This window comes from Scylla paramamosain, chromosome 1, assembly GCF_035594125.1.
Source record: "Scylla paramamosain isolate STU-SP2022 chromosome 1, ASM3559412v1, whole genome shotgun sequence".
NCBI lineage: Eukaryota > Metazoa > Arthropoda > Malacostraca > Decapoda > Portunidae > Scylla > Scylla paramamosain.
The window spans coordinates 11,392,501-11,405,543 of record NC_087151.1 but is presented as its reverse complement, the minus strand read 5'-3'; the positions used below and the strand labels follow the sequence as shown (position 1 = coordinate 11,405,543).

The 13,043-nt window shown below is 39.5% G+C and overlaps 2 protein-coding genes across 6 annotated transcripts in view; both read left to right on the top strand.

Moving 5' to 3' along the window:
- The window catches only part of LOC135100617 (zinc metalloproteinase nas-4-like), a 46,837-nt gene extending 39,258 nt beyond the window's left edge, over positions 1-7,579 (top strand). For all 5 annotated transcript variants that reach the window (XM_064003680.1, XM_064003683.1, XM_064003704.1 and 2 more), the window contains exons 4-8: positions 278-377; positions 775-904; positions 4,445-4,641; positions 5,382-5,481; positions 7,312-7,579. In XM_064003680.1, the coding sequence (XP_063859750.1) occupies positions 278-377; positions 775-904; positions 4,445-4,641; positions 5,382-5,481; positions 7,312-7,483 (699 nt within the window). In that variant the 3' untranslated portion in view covers positions 7,484-7,579. The remainder of the gene's footprint in view (positions 1-277; positions 378-774; positions 905-4,444; positions 4,642-5,381; positions 5,482-7,311) is intronic.
- A 3,326-nt stretch (positions 7,580-10,905) lies between these two features.
- LOC135100608 (filamin-C-like) overlaps positions 10,906-13,043 on the top strand; it is a 153,531-nt gene continuing 151,393 nt past the window's right edge. The window contains 1 exon segment of the mRNA XM_064003673.1: positions 10,906-11,838. Within this exon segment, the coding sequence (XP_063859743.1) occupies positions 11,475-11,838 (364 nt within the window). The 5' untranslated portion in view covers positions 10,906-11,474.

Here is a 13,043-nt window from a genome sequence, read left to right as displayed (position 1 = left end):
ACACACAAACACACATAATTTTGTTTGCAGATCCTACTAACCTTCTTTCCACTGCATTGTCCTTTCATCCTCCTCCTCCAACTTCTCCTCCTCCTCCTCCTCCTCCTCCTCCTCCTCCTCCTCCTCCTCCTCCTCCTCCTCCTCCTCCTCCTCCTCCTCCTCCTCCTCCTCCTCCTCCTCCTCCTCCTCCTCCTCCTTCCAACAGCAACAACATTATATTCATCACCACCACCATCATCACCTCTTCCCATCTCTCTAAAGTCACTCCCTCCCACAGCTGCTTTCCATGAGCACCCGAGTGGCCATTAACTGGAACAAGTATCCTGAACGTCGCTGGGCTAATGCCACGGTGCCCTTCGTCATCAGTGAACTCTATGGTGAGCCTTAGAGGAAAAAGGGACACTAGTACACTGAAGAGAGTCCTTGATTACCCTTGATGACTAGTGGATAGTAAGCCTAGATGAGCTAAAATAGAATTACAGGCAGAGATTTGAATTTTATGATAATTTCTTTTGTTCCCAGTGTTGTCTTTCAAAGTTATTACGCTACTTTAGACTTACCTTAAAGGATTTTATTAGGCTTTAAAAGCTGTTTCATATGCTTGTTTGAGTAATCATAGATGTGCTAAAATATGTAGAATTACTGGCACTAAGAGATTTGAGTTGTATGATCACTTGTTTTGCTGATAGTGTTGCCTTTCAAAATTATACTCTTTGTATTAAGGTGTATCAAGATTAAGAGTCCAGGAAGCCTTAATGAATGCTCCATTTCCAGGCACCAGTGAGAGGAAGATGATAATGCTGGCCTTCCACTCACTGGACTTTCTAACCTGCATCAAGTTTGTGCCTTGGGACCAAGTAACAAAAGACTACCTCCTCATCTGGCCCATGGAGAAACCAAAAGGGTTGGTGCTTCTCTTTGCTTGTTGTCACAGAGTCAGTCATGGGCATTAAGGGAATATTAGACTAATTTATAGATACATAGAATGGGTGAATAAATATTACACATTATACAGGGACTGGTGTAATGACTCATGTAGAAACCTTGAGAACCTAAAGGGTGGGTGCCTTTCCTTCGCTGGTAGTACAGAGACAATCAGGAGCAGTAAGAAAACATAAGACAAATTTACAGATGCAGAGAATGGATGAACATTATGTATTACAGTGGAACTGGTGTAATGATCCATGCAGAAACATAAAGAGGTGGTGTAATGACCCATGCAGAAACATAAAGAGTTTTCCTTTTTAGTAATATAGAGTCAGTAGAGTTAGTGGGGACTGCTGTGGTACAGTGAAATCGCACATGCTTTGGGAATTAAGGGGTTCTCAGGCACACAGGTTCAAATCTTGGCCGTGGTCTGAGGGTAGGAAGGGCATCCACTTGGGGTAATAGTTCCCAAATGACACATCAAGGTCATTCATTAAAAGGCACCATCTTAGCCCTGATAGACTAGGGAAACTGGACATAAAAAAATAAATAAATAAATAGATAAAAAAATGTACCATAGAGAATACTGGACACATTTATAGGCACTGTGGATGAGTGAACATTATGTATTATGGAGACTGCTGTAATAACCCTTAGAGAAACCTAAAGGGTGGGCAGTTCTCCTATGTTGGTAGTATAGAGTCAGTCAGGAGCATTAAGAGAATGTTATACAAATTCATAGATGCTGAGGATGGGTGAACACTGTGTATTATAGGCATTGGTATAATGACCCAGACACAGAAGCTCCACAGTCCTACACAGGAGTGGGTGCACCTCCTGGTTGACTGGTGACATGCTGGGCTGCCATGCTTGCAGCCCCTGGTTTAGTCCTTGACACAGTGCCTTTATTCCAGAACTCAGTTTTATTTGAGTTTCCAGATATATTGCTCAGTATTTTATTGAACTTATTGTCTTGTGGTTACTTACACCTTAGTTTGAAGTGATACAAATATAAACACCCCAGGGTGATGTGATACACTGCCTCATGTAGGCCTTGTAGACTAGGTTGATGTAATACACAGCCACATGTAGGCCTTGTAGACTAGGTTGATATGATACACTACCACATGTAGGCCTTGTAGACTAGGTTGATGTGATACACTAGCACATGTAGGCTTCCTTGTGGTCTTCTGTATATTCTTTATTATTCTCTTTCTTCTTCTTTGTGAAAGTAGATTGTTTTCTATTTTTGGGTTCAGTTTATATTTAATTTCTTTGATCACTTTCACTGTGATATGCAACAACTCACAGCACTAAGAGCATTGTGTGGGATCTTTATAACCATCTACAAGGAAGAAGGGATAAAAAGAACAGACTCCAATTTCTAGCCAATATGATGTTGGGAAGTGGCTGAAGAACAAGAAATGATGTCTCAGAGTTGTTGCAAATGAAGGAAAAACATGTCAAATACCAGTTAAAGTACAGTATAATACATAACTACTTTTCTGTATGTAATGACCTAGTGAAAATTACAAACTGAAAACTTGAAAAGGAACTTTTAATTCAGTTTTTAATTCTACACAAATGAAGAATTTCATGTCTCAGGAACTGTGCAGTAACTGGGAGTACAAAAAGCCCAAAAACTACCTTGGGACCTGACATTCATTATGGCCCCAATGATTGAGGTGCTGTCCTTTGGTCTCCTGATCAGGAGCTTAATCACTGGCCAGCTACAATCTCTAATGGCTAAAGATCTGCCTTCAGATTAATTTCTCAGTATTTCTATGTACTGCCTGTGGAAGACATTACAACTGCAGGTTTCTATTATGTTGTATTATTTTAGGGGAGGATAATATTCTTTTAAAATCCAGTTTGTTTCTCATAATGATGCTTCCATGTGATCTCTGAATGTTTTGAATTTTCATTCAGTAAAGAACTGGAGTGAATATCAACATCAGTATCAGATTAGTCCTGTCTGTCAATACACATGTGCAATTATCTGTGTGTGTATGTGTAGATATCCTTCCTCATACAAGGCCAAAAATACTGGAATTATGTTTGTTCATAAGTTTTGTCCTTTTCTGAGTGTGATCTGTGAGAGCTGTCATGAAATATCTCTCATACCCCACAAACCACTGTATGTGGGATGACTAGCTGTCTGTTTTTCCCATATCCTCATCACCTCATTCTCATCCATTCTCTCATAATGACCATTCATTTGTTCATTCCAGGCATGTTCCATAGACCTTTATCCCTCACATTTCCTAAAGCAAAGCACACCACTTTCTCTCAACTTGAGGGCCCTTAAGAACTATAAATGCCCTGGCCCTCCAAGACTTAAACCAACCAGCCACACACCTCCTTTTCAAGCTGAATGTCCTCCTTGTGCCAGATTACAGGTGCTCAGTTCCATTAATTCATTTGTGAAGATGCAAGAAATTTAAAACACATTTCACTTGACTTATGTTCTACTCCAGAAATACTTTTATAGGTAACAAAAGAGAAGCCACAAAGCCAGCAGCTGCCACCAGCTCTCTTACAATTGGTGCAACTCAAGTGCTTATGAGTTGGATATTTGGAAAGCATGGCCTCCATATTCCCTGTGTACATTGAAATCCCAGCCCTCTTAATTTGTAGTTTTTTAGTTATTGATTTTTTTTCTTAATCTGAACTACATTTGATTTTTATTACTTTTATTTTTATTTTAAGATTACCTGAAATTTTGTGCAGCTTTTAAAATTTTCTGCTATATTACCACAGTTGCTGCAGTACTATGCAAAAAAATTTTAATCCAGAATTGGGTTCATCTTACATTTACCCTTTTATTGCTATGGTCATATTTTGTGTTCAGGGCAATGTGAAAGTTATCTTGCATAGAGATGCAGAAAAGAAGAAAAGGAATTATTTTTGTCTCTTCTATACTACAGAACTATTCAAGAAACTATGGCACAAAAAACATATACCTTAAAAGTTGTAAGTGGTTATGGGGGAAAATTAATCTAGCTGTGAATGGGTTAAAAAAATGTCAGTGATGGGTGAGGTCCTGAGGAGTGATGTCTCCAGCCAGCAAGAGAATGGGTGTGGAATGCCTGCTGATATAGGGAATACTAAATAAGATCAAAAGCAGGCAAAGTTGATATACTGCAAGCACAGAACTGAATGCCAACTGCAAAGGCTGCATATTCTCTTCAGAAAGTAGGAAATGTTAAGGTACCTATTTTGTTCTTAGGGAAACTTAGCAGCAGTATGACCATATAGTTTTATGCATTTATGATTTTATCTGAACAAAATGTTTTTCTCCAGATTCTATTTTTGTTTACCATTTATTGTTATAATATTATTACTTTGTATAAAAAATTGCTATCTCTTTTTAAACACATTTTGTCAGTAAACCACTAGTACTGCTGCTACAAAGGCATCATCTTGTCTCTGCTTCTGTCTTCATTGAACTTTGTTATTAAAGTAACATTCACCTCTTCTCGTATTACCTCATTGGATCTTCTCTGCCTGATTTAAGGTGCTGGTCTTTTGTTGGGAAGAGAGGGGGCCAGCAGGTTGTGTCCCTCCAGGCGCCGGATGAGCACTCCAAGCGGTGCTTCATCTCACTAGGGAAGGTGATCCATGAGCTGCTCCACGCACTGGGGATGTTCCACGAGCAGGCACGCCCAGACCGGGATGATCACATCGACATCATCACTGAGAACATCATCCCTGGTGAGTGTGTCGTCATGGGGTAGGTGTGCATTATATCCTTATTTGTTTTTACCTCTGTATCCAGGATTGAAGTAAGCTCCTATAAAAGTTCAAATATCATGTTTTGTTGATGCACGTGTTGGTCATCATTCAACTCTGTGTATACAGCCTTTAGTCAAGTTGTTATAAATTTCTCTGACCATACATGTATTTTATGAGTACCTTGTTGCTGCCATATTATGTACAAGGAATAGTGCTTTACTAAGATAAGGAAATAGTATTAGATCAGGTGGAGCACTGCCAATATTTTGGGTCAGAAGATTAAGAGAAGGAAAGTAAGTGGTGATTTTGATGGTACCATCAGTTTGCCACAAACCACCTATTACACAATGGGACATTGTCTCATCAGCTCCTTTTACAAAAAAGCTAAAAAGATACAGGTGAATGGTAATTTATGTTCCTCAGTAAATCATAAATGAAAATTTGTACCTAAATTGTGAATGAATGCAAATTTGAGTCACTTTCTCTCTAAGATTTTTACTGATGAATGTGAACTCTGTTTGTAAATTAGGACAAAGGACAATATGTTTACATTTCAGAATTCGCAAATTGAACATTCACAAATCACAAATCACTTGCACTGTTATTGTATCCTAAACCACTTACTGAACTTCAAAACTCACAGACTTAATGTTCACAAATTGCAATGCCTCAGTACCACTAGTGTTTCCAAAGCCACTAACTGGGGAATGTCTTGGTAGATTACATCGGTAACTTCAAGAAGCAGAGTGCAGACAACGCCACCTTCCCCTTCAGCTACGACTACAACTCTGTCATGCACTACGGCAGCAACTTCTTCAGGTGGGTCATGTAGTCTAGTTTTCATGGTCATTCACATAATGCCCAATCAGTTAATCAACCAATACCTGAACACCATCTATTCCTAGTGGGCATCTTACTTATTGCTGTACTTTCTCATATTTTACTACAAGCTGCAACATATGAGAGACATTTCTTTGACATTCAAGTGGAGTTTACATACCAGTATCCAAAATATGAAAGGAGAAAACAGCTAACTATATTTTTGTATCATCCCTTTTGTTTTGGTATACTCTCTCTCTCTCTCTCTCTCTCTCTCTCTCTCTCTCTCTCTCTCTCTCTCTCTCTCTCTCTCTCTCTCTCTCTCTCTCTCTCTCTCTCTCTCTCTCTCTCTCTCTCTCTCTCTCTCTCTCTCTCTCTCTCTCTCTCTCTCTCTCTCTCTCTCTCTCTCTCTCTCTCTCTCTCTCTCTCTCTCTCTCTCTCTCTCTCTCTCTCTCTCTCTCTCTCTCTCATGCCACAGTGAGGTTATGTGAGACAAAGGTATGAGAGAAGAGTGAGAGGATTATACTGTGGCATGCAGGGACAGGAATACAGTGGAGACTCTCTGTCATAGCCATCACCTTTAGGCATCAAACATAAAGGATTGGACAATTGAACAGAAGGCATGGTGAAGTGTCATTTGAAATGGTGAAAGAACCTCATGAACGTCTGGTCAGTATGACTTACAAAGCAGGTTATATTCATAAAATCATGTGAAATTATGTTTTTATAATTATCACAAAGAAGTAAAAATTCAAATAAACACACTGTCAGGATCCCCATAAAGTTCATTATTAAGTGGTTGTGTTCCTGTAGTAGCACCCCTTAGTGTGAACATCCAATGTTTCATCTTGAGGAAAAAGCTGATCTCTGTGATTTGTAATAGTCATTTGATTTTGCCTGATTTCAACTCTTTCACTGTGATATATAATAGTTTACAGCACTGAAAGCAAAGCATGGCATCTTTATAAGCATCTACAAGAGAGAGAGAGAGAGAGAAGGGGATGAAAATTAAAAGATTTAGCAATTTCTGGCTAGTACAATGTTTGGAGGTAGATGTAGAACAAGAAAAGATTTCTCAGAGTAGTTAAAGATTGAGAAAAGATGTGCCAAATAGTAGTGAAAGGGGTAAATTACTTTCATATTATTTTATAGTATGCATTACTCTATCTTACCTCATATGTAACTTTTTGTTGCTTAATACTTTTTGCCTGCAGAGCCTTTTTGATATTTGGGTTTAGGAAGGGGGATAAAAATCCAGGGAGGAGTTAGGATTCTTTTTTTTTTTGGGGGGGATGGTTTTATCCCCCTTCCTAAACCCAACTACTAGTCAACATGAACAATTCACACTTTTTGATATTATTGTTATAGCACCTTATATCAACCAATCAGTCTTTTTTTTTTTTTTATACAGTCATCCAGGGAAGATTGAAAGGCACAGTACTATTGTCACTGCTCACAGTACTTATCTTTGTACTAATAGTGACCTCAGGCAGCTCTGCTTCCAGGAAGGCCTTTACATACTTCCAGTTTTCATCATCATTCACATAGTGTTCAGTCAATTAATTAACCCAATACCCAGACACCATCTGTTCCTTACTGGTACCCATGGTGATGTTTTGCACTAATGTGATCTCCTGTGACTCATTTATCCTGTGAATACCTCTTTATGCACCATCCCAAAGAGATAAAACTGAAAGAATCCACCTCCACACTTCTTACTTTCCTATCTCCTTTACAGTCAATCAAACAATACAAGAAGACATAATAATTTTAAGATTATTGGTTATATAACTTATTTTTTTCTTAACAAGGATATTCTTGTCTCAACAGTTATAATTTGAACAAGCCAACCATCATACCCAAGGTGAAGGGGGCTAAGATTGGGCAACGCATCATGATAAGCAAACTGGACTGCCTCAAGCTCAACGAACTGTATGGCTGCCTTGACAATCCCTTCGACAAGGAAAAGTACACTGCCATGTGCACATATTTGGGTTACTGACATTTTTTATACTATTTATTATTTTATGGGTATTTATTTTTGGGGGGCATTGTGTGGAATGTGTTGATACCTGAAAAAATACATATAAATATCCCTGAATGTGTTTCTTCAATCCCCAGTGTTTTTGTTGCTGGTTTTCTTATTCAGTGGGAAGTAGTCAGGAGTGAGTTTTCTGTCATCTAGATTCTGCAGAAATATATGAAAAAGAAACAGCTGTAGTTTGGTAAGACAGAGGCAAAGCAGAATATAAGATCTATGATATAGAAAACATTACTTCATTGTGATATATCCATCTAATGTTAATCTCCATGCATTATCATCTTGTTCGCATGCCATAAAGTCATGACCTAAGCTCTCTGGTGTTTCTTCCTTTCATGAGGTGGGTAAGTAGTAATTACACTAATGAAGGAAGGGAATGTAAATTTTTCTATGTGTTGAAAAAGAGTTTATATTATATTCAAGCATAACAAGGTAAAATAGAGAAGGATGGACAAATGAAATATAGAACAGAGTGCTGCAAGCTTGATAAGTAATTAAAATATAAGAAAAATCAGTGGAGACAATATAGTTCTCCTACCTCTGGTCAGATAGATAGCCTTTGTGTTGGCCTCCAGTGACACTGATTGATTTCCCATTTGAGTACGTGCTTCTCTTTTCTTTTTTCCTTTTCAAAAAATGATATAATGTTATTGGCTTTTTTTTTTTTGTTCCCTTTCCAAACAAGTTTCATTACTTTGTTTTCTTTATACTGTATATGAAATAGATTGATTCTATTTCATGTTCTGAGAAAGAGAGTAGATTGATGTACAGTAGGAAATTTTCTATTTTCTATCTAATCATTGCAGCCTATGCATCTGATAGTGTGTGTGTGTATGTGTGTGTGTGTGTGTGTGTGTGTATATATATATATATATATATATATATATATATATATATATATATATATATATATATATATATATATATATATATATATATATATATATATATATATATATATATATATATATAATCTCATAATGTCTCACAAGTCTCTTAATCTTTTTTTTTTCCTTTTTATGGAGACAGCAAGAAGTTAAGAAATGATGATGCTAGACAAGAATAAATGTGGCAGAAATGAGCAGGTTAAAAAACTTCCTTTGACCAAGTTGGAGATGAGTGAAAAAAGTGAAATAGAAAAACATGCCATGAAGCATGTTTCTTCATTTACTTCATTTAATGTATGAACACTTTTCACAGTTCTTATGGAATACCAAAGAAATCAGAATGCCATTGATTCATCTTACCTTTCCCAATCCCACTTACTCTACACATGAAAGTACCTCTTGAGATATGTATTAAAAAGTTTTGAGATGGGTGAGAGTTTGACAAAATGACACAAGGTAAAACATAGATAATGGGACAAGGAAAGAAAACAAAGGCCATGTGAGCATTGTTGGTATAGTATACTTTTAAAAACAATGTTATTATTGAATCAGTTGTGGATAACAGACAAAATAGGCATTATATATATATATATATATATATATATATATATATATATATATATATATATATATATATATATATATATATATATATACAGAGAGAGAGAGAGAGAGAGAGAGTAATGATATAAGTTTTCTTGGTTCCAAAAGATTGCTGGCATCATTTTTATTTGCATGGGAAGAATGTGATAGGGGAGGATGAAGAGGTAGTAAAAAGAAAGAAACGGAAGAAGGCATGAACACAGAGAAATCAGCAAGCAAACAAGTATAAATAGATAGAAAGCAATATATATACACGAGAGTCGGAGAAAGAATCAACTTACTTTACCACGCTAGGAATCACCTATTGAACAGTAGGTAAACTATTATTCATATGTTAACTGTGTAGCAAGAGGCGGGACGGGAAGGAAGCACGATGGGAGGGATCGACCAGTTACTGTTTTCTCTGGCTCGTTCGCCGCGGGGCTGCTGTGGTTGCCTCCCTCATGCAGACACCAGCGTCTTCCTGTCGTATACGTGCAAGACAGTCACGGATCTTAAGCGTCTTAAAAGAGGCTTCCTGTGGCGCTTGGGTGGTCAGGGTATCATCTTCAAGAGAGAGAGAGAGGTAGGGGGGATGTTGGAGGGGGTGAGAGAGATAAGCAGCCAGACAAAAATAAGAAAAAAAAAAAAAATAGTACATCACATTCACTTCTTGGCTCATGAGTTGTGTTCCAGAAACCAGACCGGACAGTTATCTCTTGAATATTCGGTGTGCACGTGTGTCTGTATGTTGCTATTTATGCATGCACTACGTCAGTGTGCATATAATTAAAGTATTTTTATGTGCATATATGCACTGCATATGTATGTATGTATGTATGTATGTATATATGTATGTATGTAAGTATGTATGTATGTATTTACTAATATGTAAAGTATATATTATGTACTAGCTACACTATACCAGTACATCATTTATAAGAGAAATGTAGATATGAATGACGTGTTTAGGTCGTTAGAGTGATAAGTGAAAGCAACCTGGTATATTATAATGAGAAAATTAACACAAATCAACATAAACACATAATGTATGAAGTAAAGATATCTGGATAGATATTATGTGATATTCCACTTAAGTTGTATATGCAAAAAGACTCGACATTAACACAATTTGTCGGTCAGCTATTAGTGTTTCCTTTGATCTTTCGTACAGACAGACCTCTTATTAATCTCCTTTTAACTTCCATTATTTTACGTGTCCTGTATGTCAAAAAAGCTAAGCAGACACGCAAACAAATCTGGCCTACTTACTATTATATATATTTTTCTTTATTTTTTCTCTCTTCAGTTGTGTGTATGCGTCTGTGAACAAGCATGTGTGTAACAGTTAGTTAGCCCTTCGATTACTATCATCAGACCATTGAGAGAGAGAGAGAGAGAGAGAGAGAGAGAGAGAGAGAGAGAGAGAGAGAGAGAGAGAGAGAGAGAGAGAGAGAGAATGAAAGTAAAAAAAAAAAAAAAAAAACTATGGATGAGCGCTGAATGAGGCAAAGAGAAGGGGGGACAGGGAGGGAGAGAAGGGAGCGAGGTAACAGCGGGAGGGGGAGGATAAGGCGGGCGTCAGCAACAAGTGATCCTCGTTTGCTTGCCATTTCTAGGCACCCCCCCCCCACGTTCCCATTACCCACTCGACACTCTTACTTAACCCTAAGCCTCTTACTAACACAATGCATGGTCGTAATAATGGTATCCATAACGCTGGGAAAGAATAATAGGGATTGTTTACATCTCATGGGAACCGTTCTTGCTCGGAGATGTCACCTCGGTGTTGCCATATGAAGCTCCGCGCTGCGTTGCACTCCCTCGCCCAGACAGGACTACATGTACATGATATGGCACACGTACTTGATCATGTGCCCCGGACGTATTCAAGTATCATTTACATGCCAGCAGGACACATGGAAAGGATAAGAGTGGCGTGTAGTAAATGAACGAGGTGGGAGGGAGTTGCCGGTGAGAGGAGTCAAGGAGGTATAGAGTCAGTGTGACGCGGGCGAGCACGAGGCGAGGGGCTCATCCGCTGCGCTCTCGTGAACTCCTTACTGCCGCCCCTCCCCTAGCAGACTGCCAGCACCAGACTGTGTATGGGCACGAGCAGCCCCCAGTGACAGGCCGCCACACCCAGAGGGACGAGTGCAACAGTGGACTGAGGGTGTGGTTGTGAGTGGTGAAGGCGCAAAGGTTCCAGGAGTGAATGTAAGTGGACAGGACAGAGGTGTTGGGAGGGGGCAGGCAGGCAGGACTAGTAACTGGCGGCAAGACGACTAACTGACTGCAACCACAACGTGAATTGCACTGGGTGGGAGTGTTGTGCAAGGGAAAAATGGAGCCCAACCTGGACGTGAGTTTGTGCAATTTGTAAGTAAATGCACCACCACCCAGCGGCGCCCTGAGCGGTGAGTGTATGAGAGAGCGGCGAGCGGCGGTCAGTCCAAGAGTTTAGCAATACCAAACAAATCAAGATGTCCAGCAGGATGGATGAGGAGGAGCGGATCAGAATGAGCCACGCAGGTCTGCTTGCCCGCAGCGCCGAGGGTCACGCCGCCAAGGGCATGAGGATAAAGGACCAGGAGGACATGTGGATAGAGATACAGCACCACACCTTCAAGAACTGGGTGAACGTGCAGCTTCGGGACACCGGCTTGCGCGTGGAGAACCTTTCCGAGGACTTCCACGACGGAGTGGCGCTGGTCACGCTGGTGGAGGTGCTGCAGAAGAGGCGCCTGAGGAAGGTGAAGAGAGTCCTGAACCAGCACCAGGCCCTCGAGAACGTGTCCACGGCCCTGAACGCCATAGCAGACGATGGCATCAAGCTTGTCAACATTGGTGAGTAGCAAACATCCCATCCCGCGAAAGCTTATTTTTTCCTCTCCCTCGACACCTCCTCCTCCTCCTCTATTATTATTATTATTATTATTATTATTATTATTATTATTATTATTTTTATTATTTTTATTGTTGTTGCTATTATAATTGTTTTGTTGTTGAATGAAGTCGTGATTGGCATTTCGTTCGAGAATTCCGCCTATTTGGCCCCTGGAGCAGCGGCTACAAGACAAGACAAGGTTCTCACACCAGACGCCAGCCACCAGTCAGGTCTTGCGCAATTCAATTTGAGACGTATATAAACAAGACCTCGGGCGAAGAACAAGAAACAGACAGGAAAAAAAAAAGAAAAAGAAAGAAAACCTGACATACTATTAATACAATTCACTTAGATCACGATAGACACTGTGAAAGGAAGATTTTGTACTACTGTTCATTGCGTTAACTTTTCCTCATTTTTCTTAAGAGGGTGGAAAAAAAAAAGTGATACGCTATTCATTTATCATAATTCACTTAGATCACGATATTTTTTAAAAATTTTTCCTGACATTTTGAAAGGGAAATTTGTACTACTGTTTATATTGTTAATTTTTCCTTCCTTTTCTTATCTTGTTTGTGGAGGCGCCGCCATGTCCACCTCCTTAGCGCGGTGAAAGCTCCAGCCGGTGAATCTTTTATGGTCGTTTTTAGCGAGTGGTGAAGGAGGAGGAGGAGGAGGAGGAGGAGGAGACGGCTGCAAAGTAGGCGGAAAAGGTTTAGGTTCAACAAATGATGACGAAATAGTCAGTCTCTCTCTCTCTCTCTCTCTCTCTCTCTCTCTCTCTCTCTCTCTCTCTCTCTCTCTCTCTCTGTTTTTACTCTTATTTCTCTTATTTCTTCTCTGCTTTTGAAGTTTATCTAATTTTGTTTTCTTCAGTTCTATTCGTCTGTGTGTCTACATTTATCTCTCTCTCTCTCTCTCTCTCTCTCTCTCTCTCTCTCTCTCTCTCTCTCTCTCTCTCTCTCTCTCTCTCTCTCGCTCTCGGTCTGTCTGTCTGTATGTATGAATGTCTGCCTGCCTGCCTGCCTGCCTGCCTGCCTGCCTGCTTACCAGCCAGCCAGGCTCTCTCTCTCTCTCTCTCTCTCTCTCTCTCTCTCTCTCTCTCTCTCTCTCTCTCTCTCTCTCTCTCTCTCTCTCTCTCTCTCATCTACTGTTAGGTCCGCCG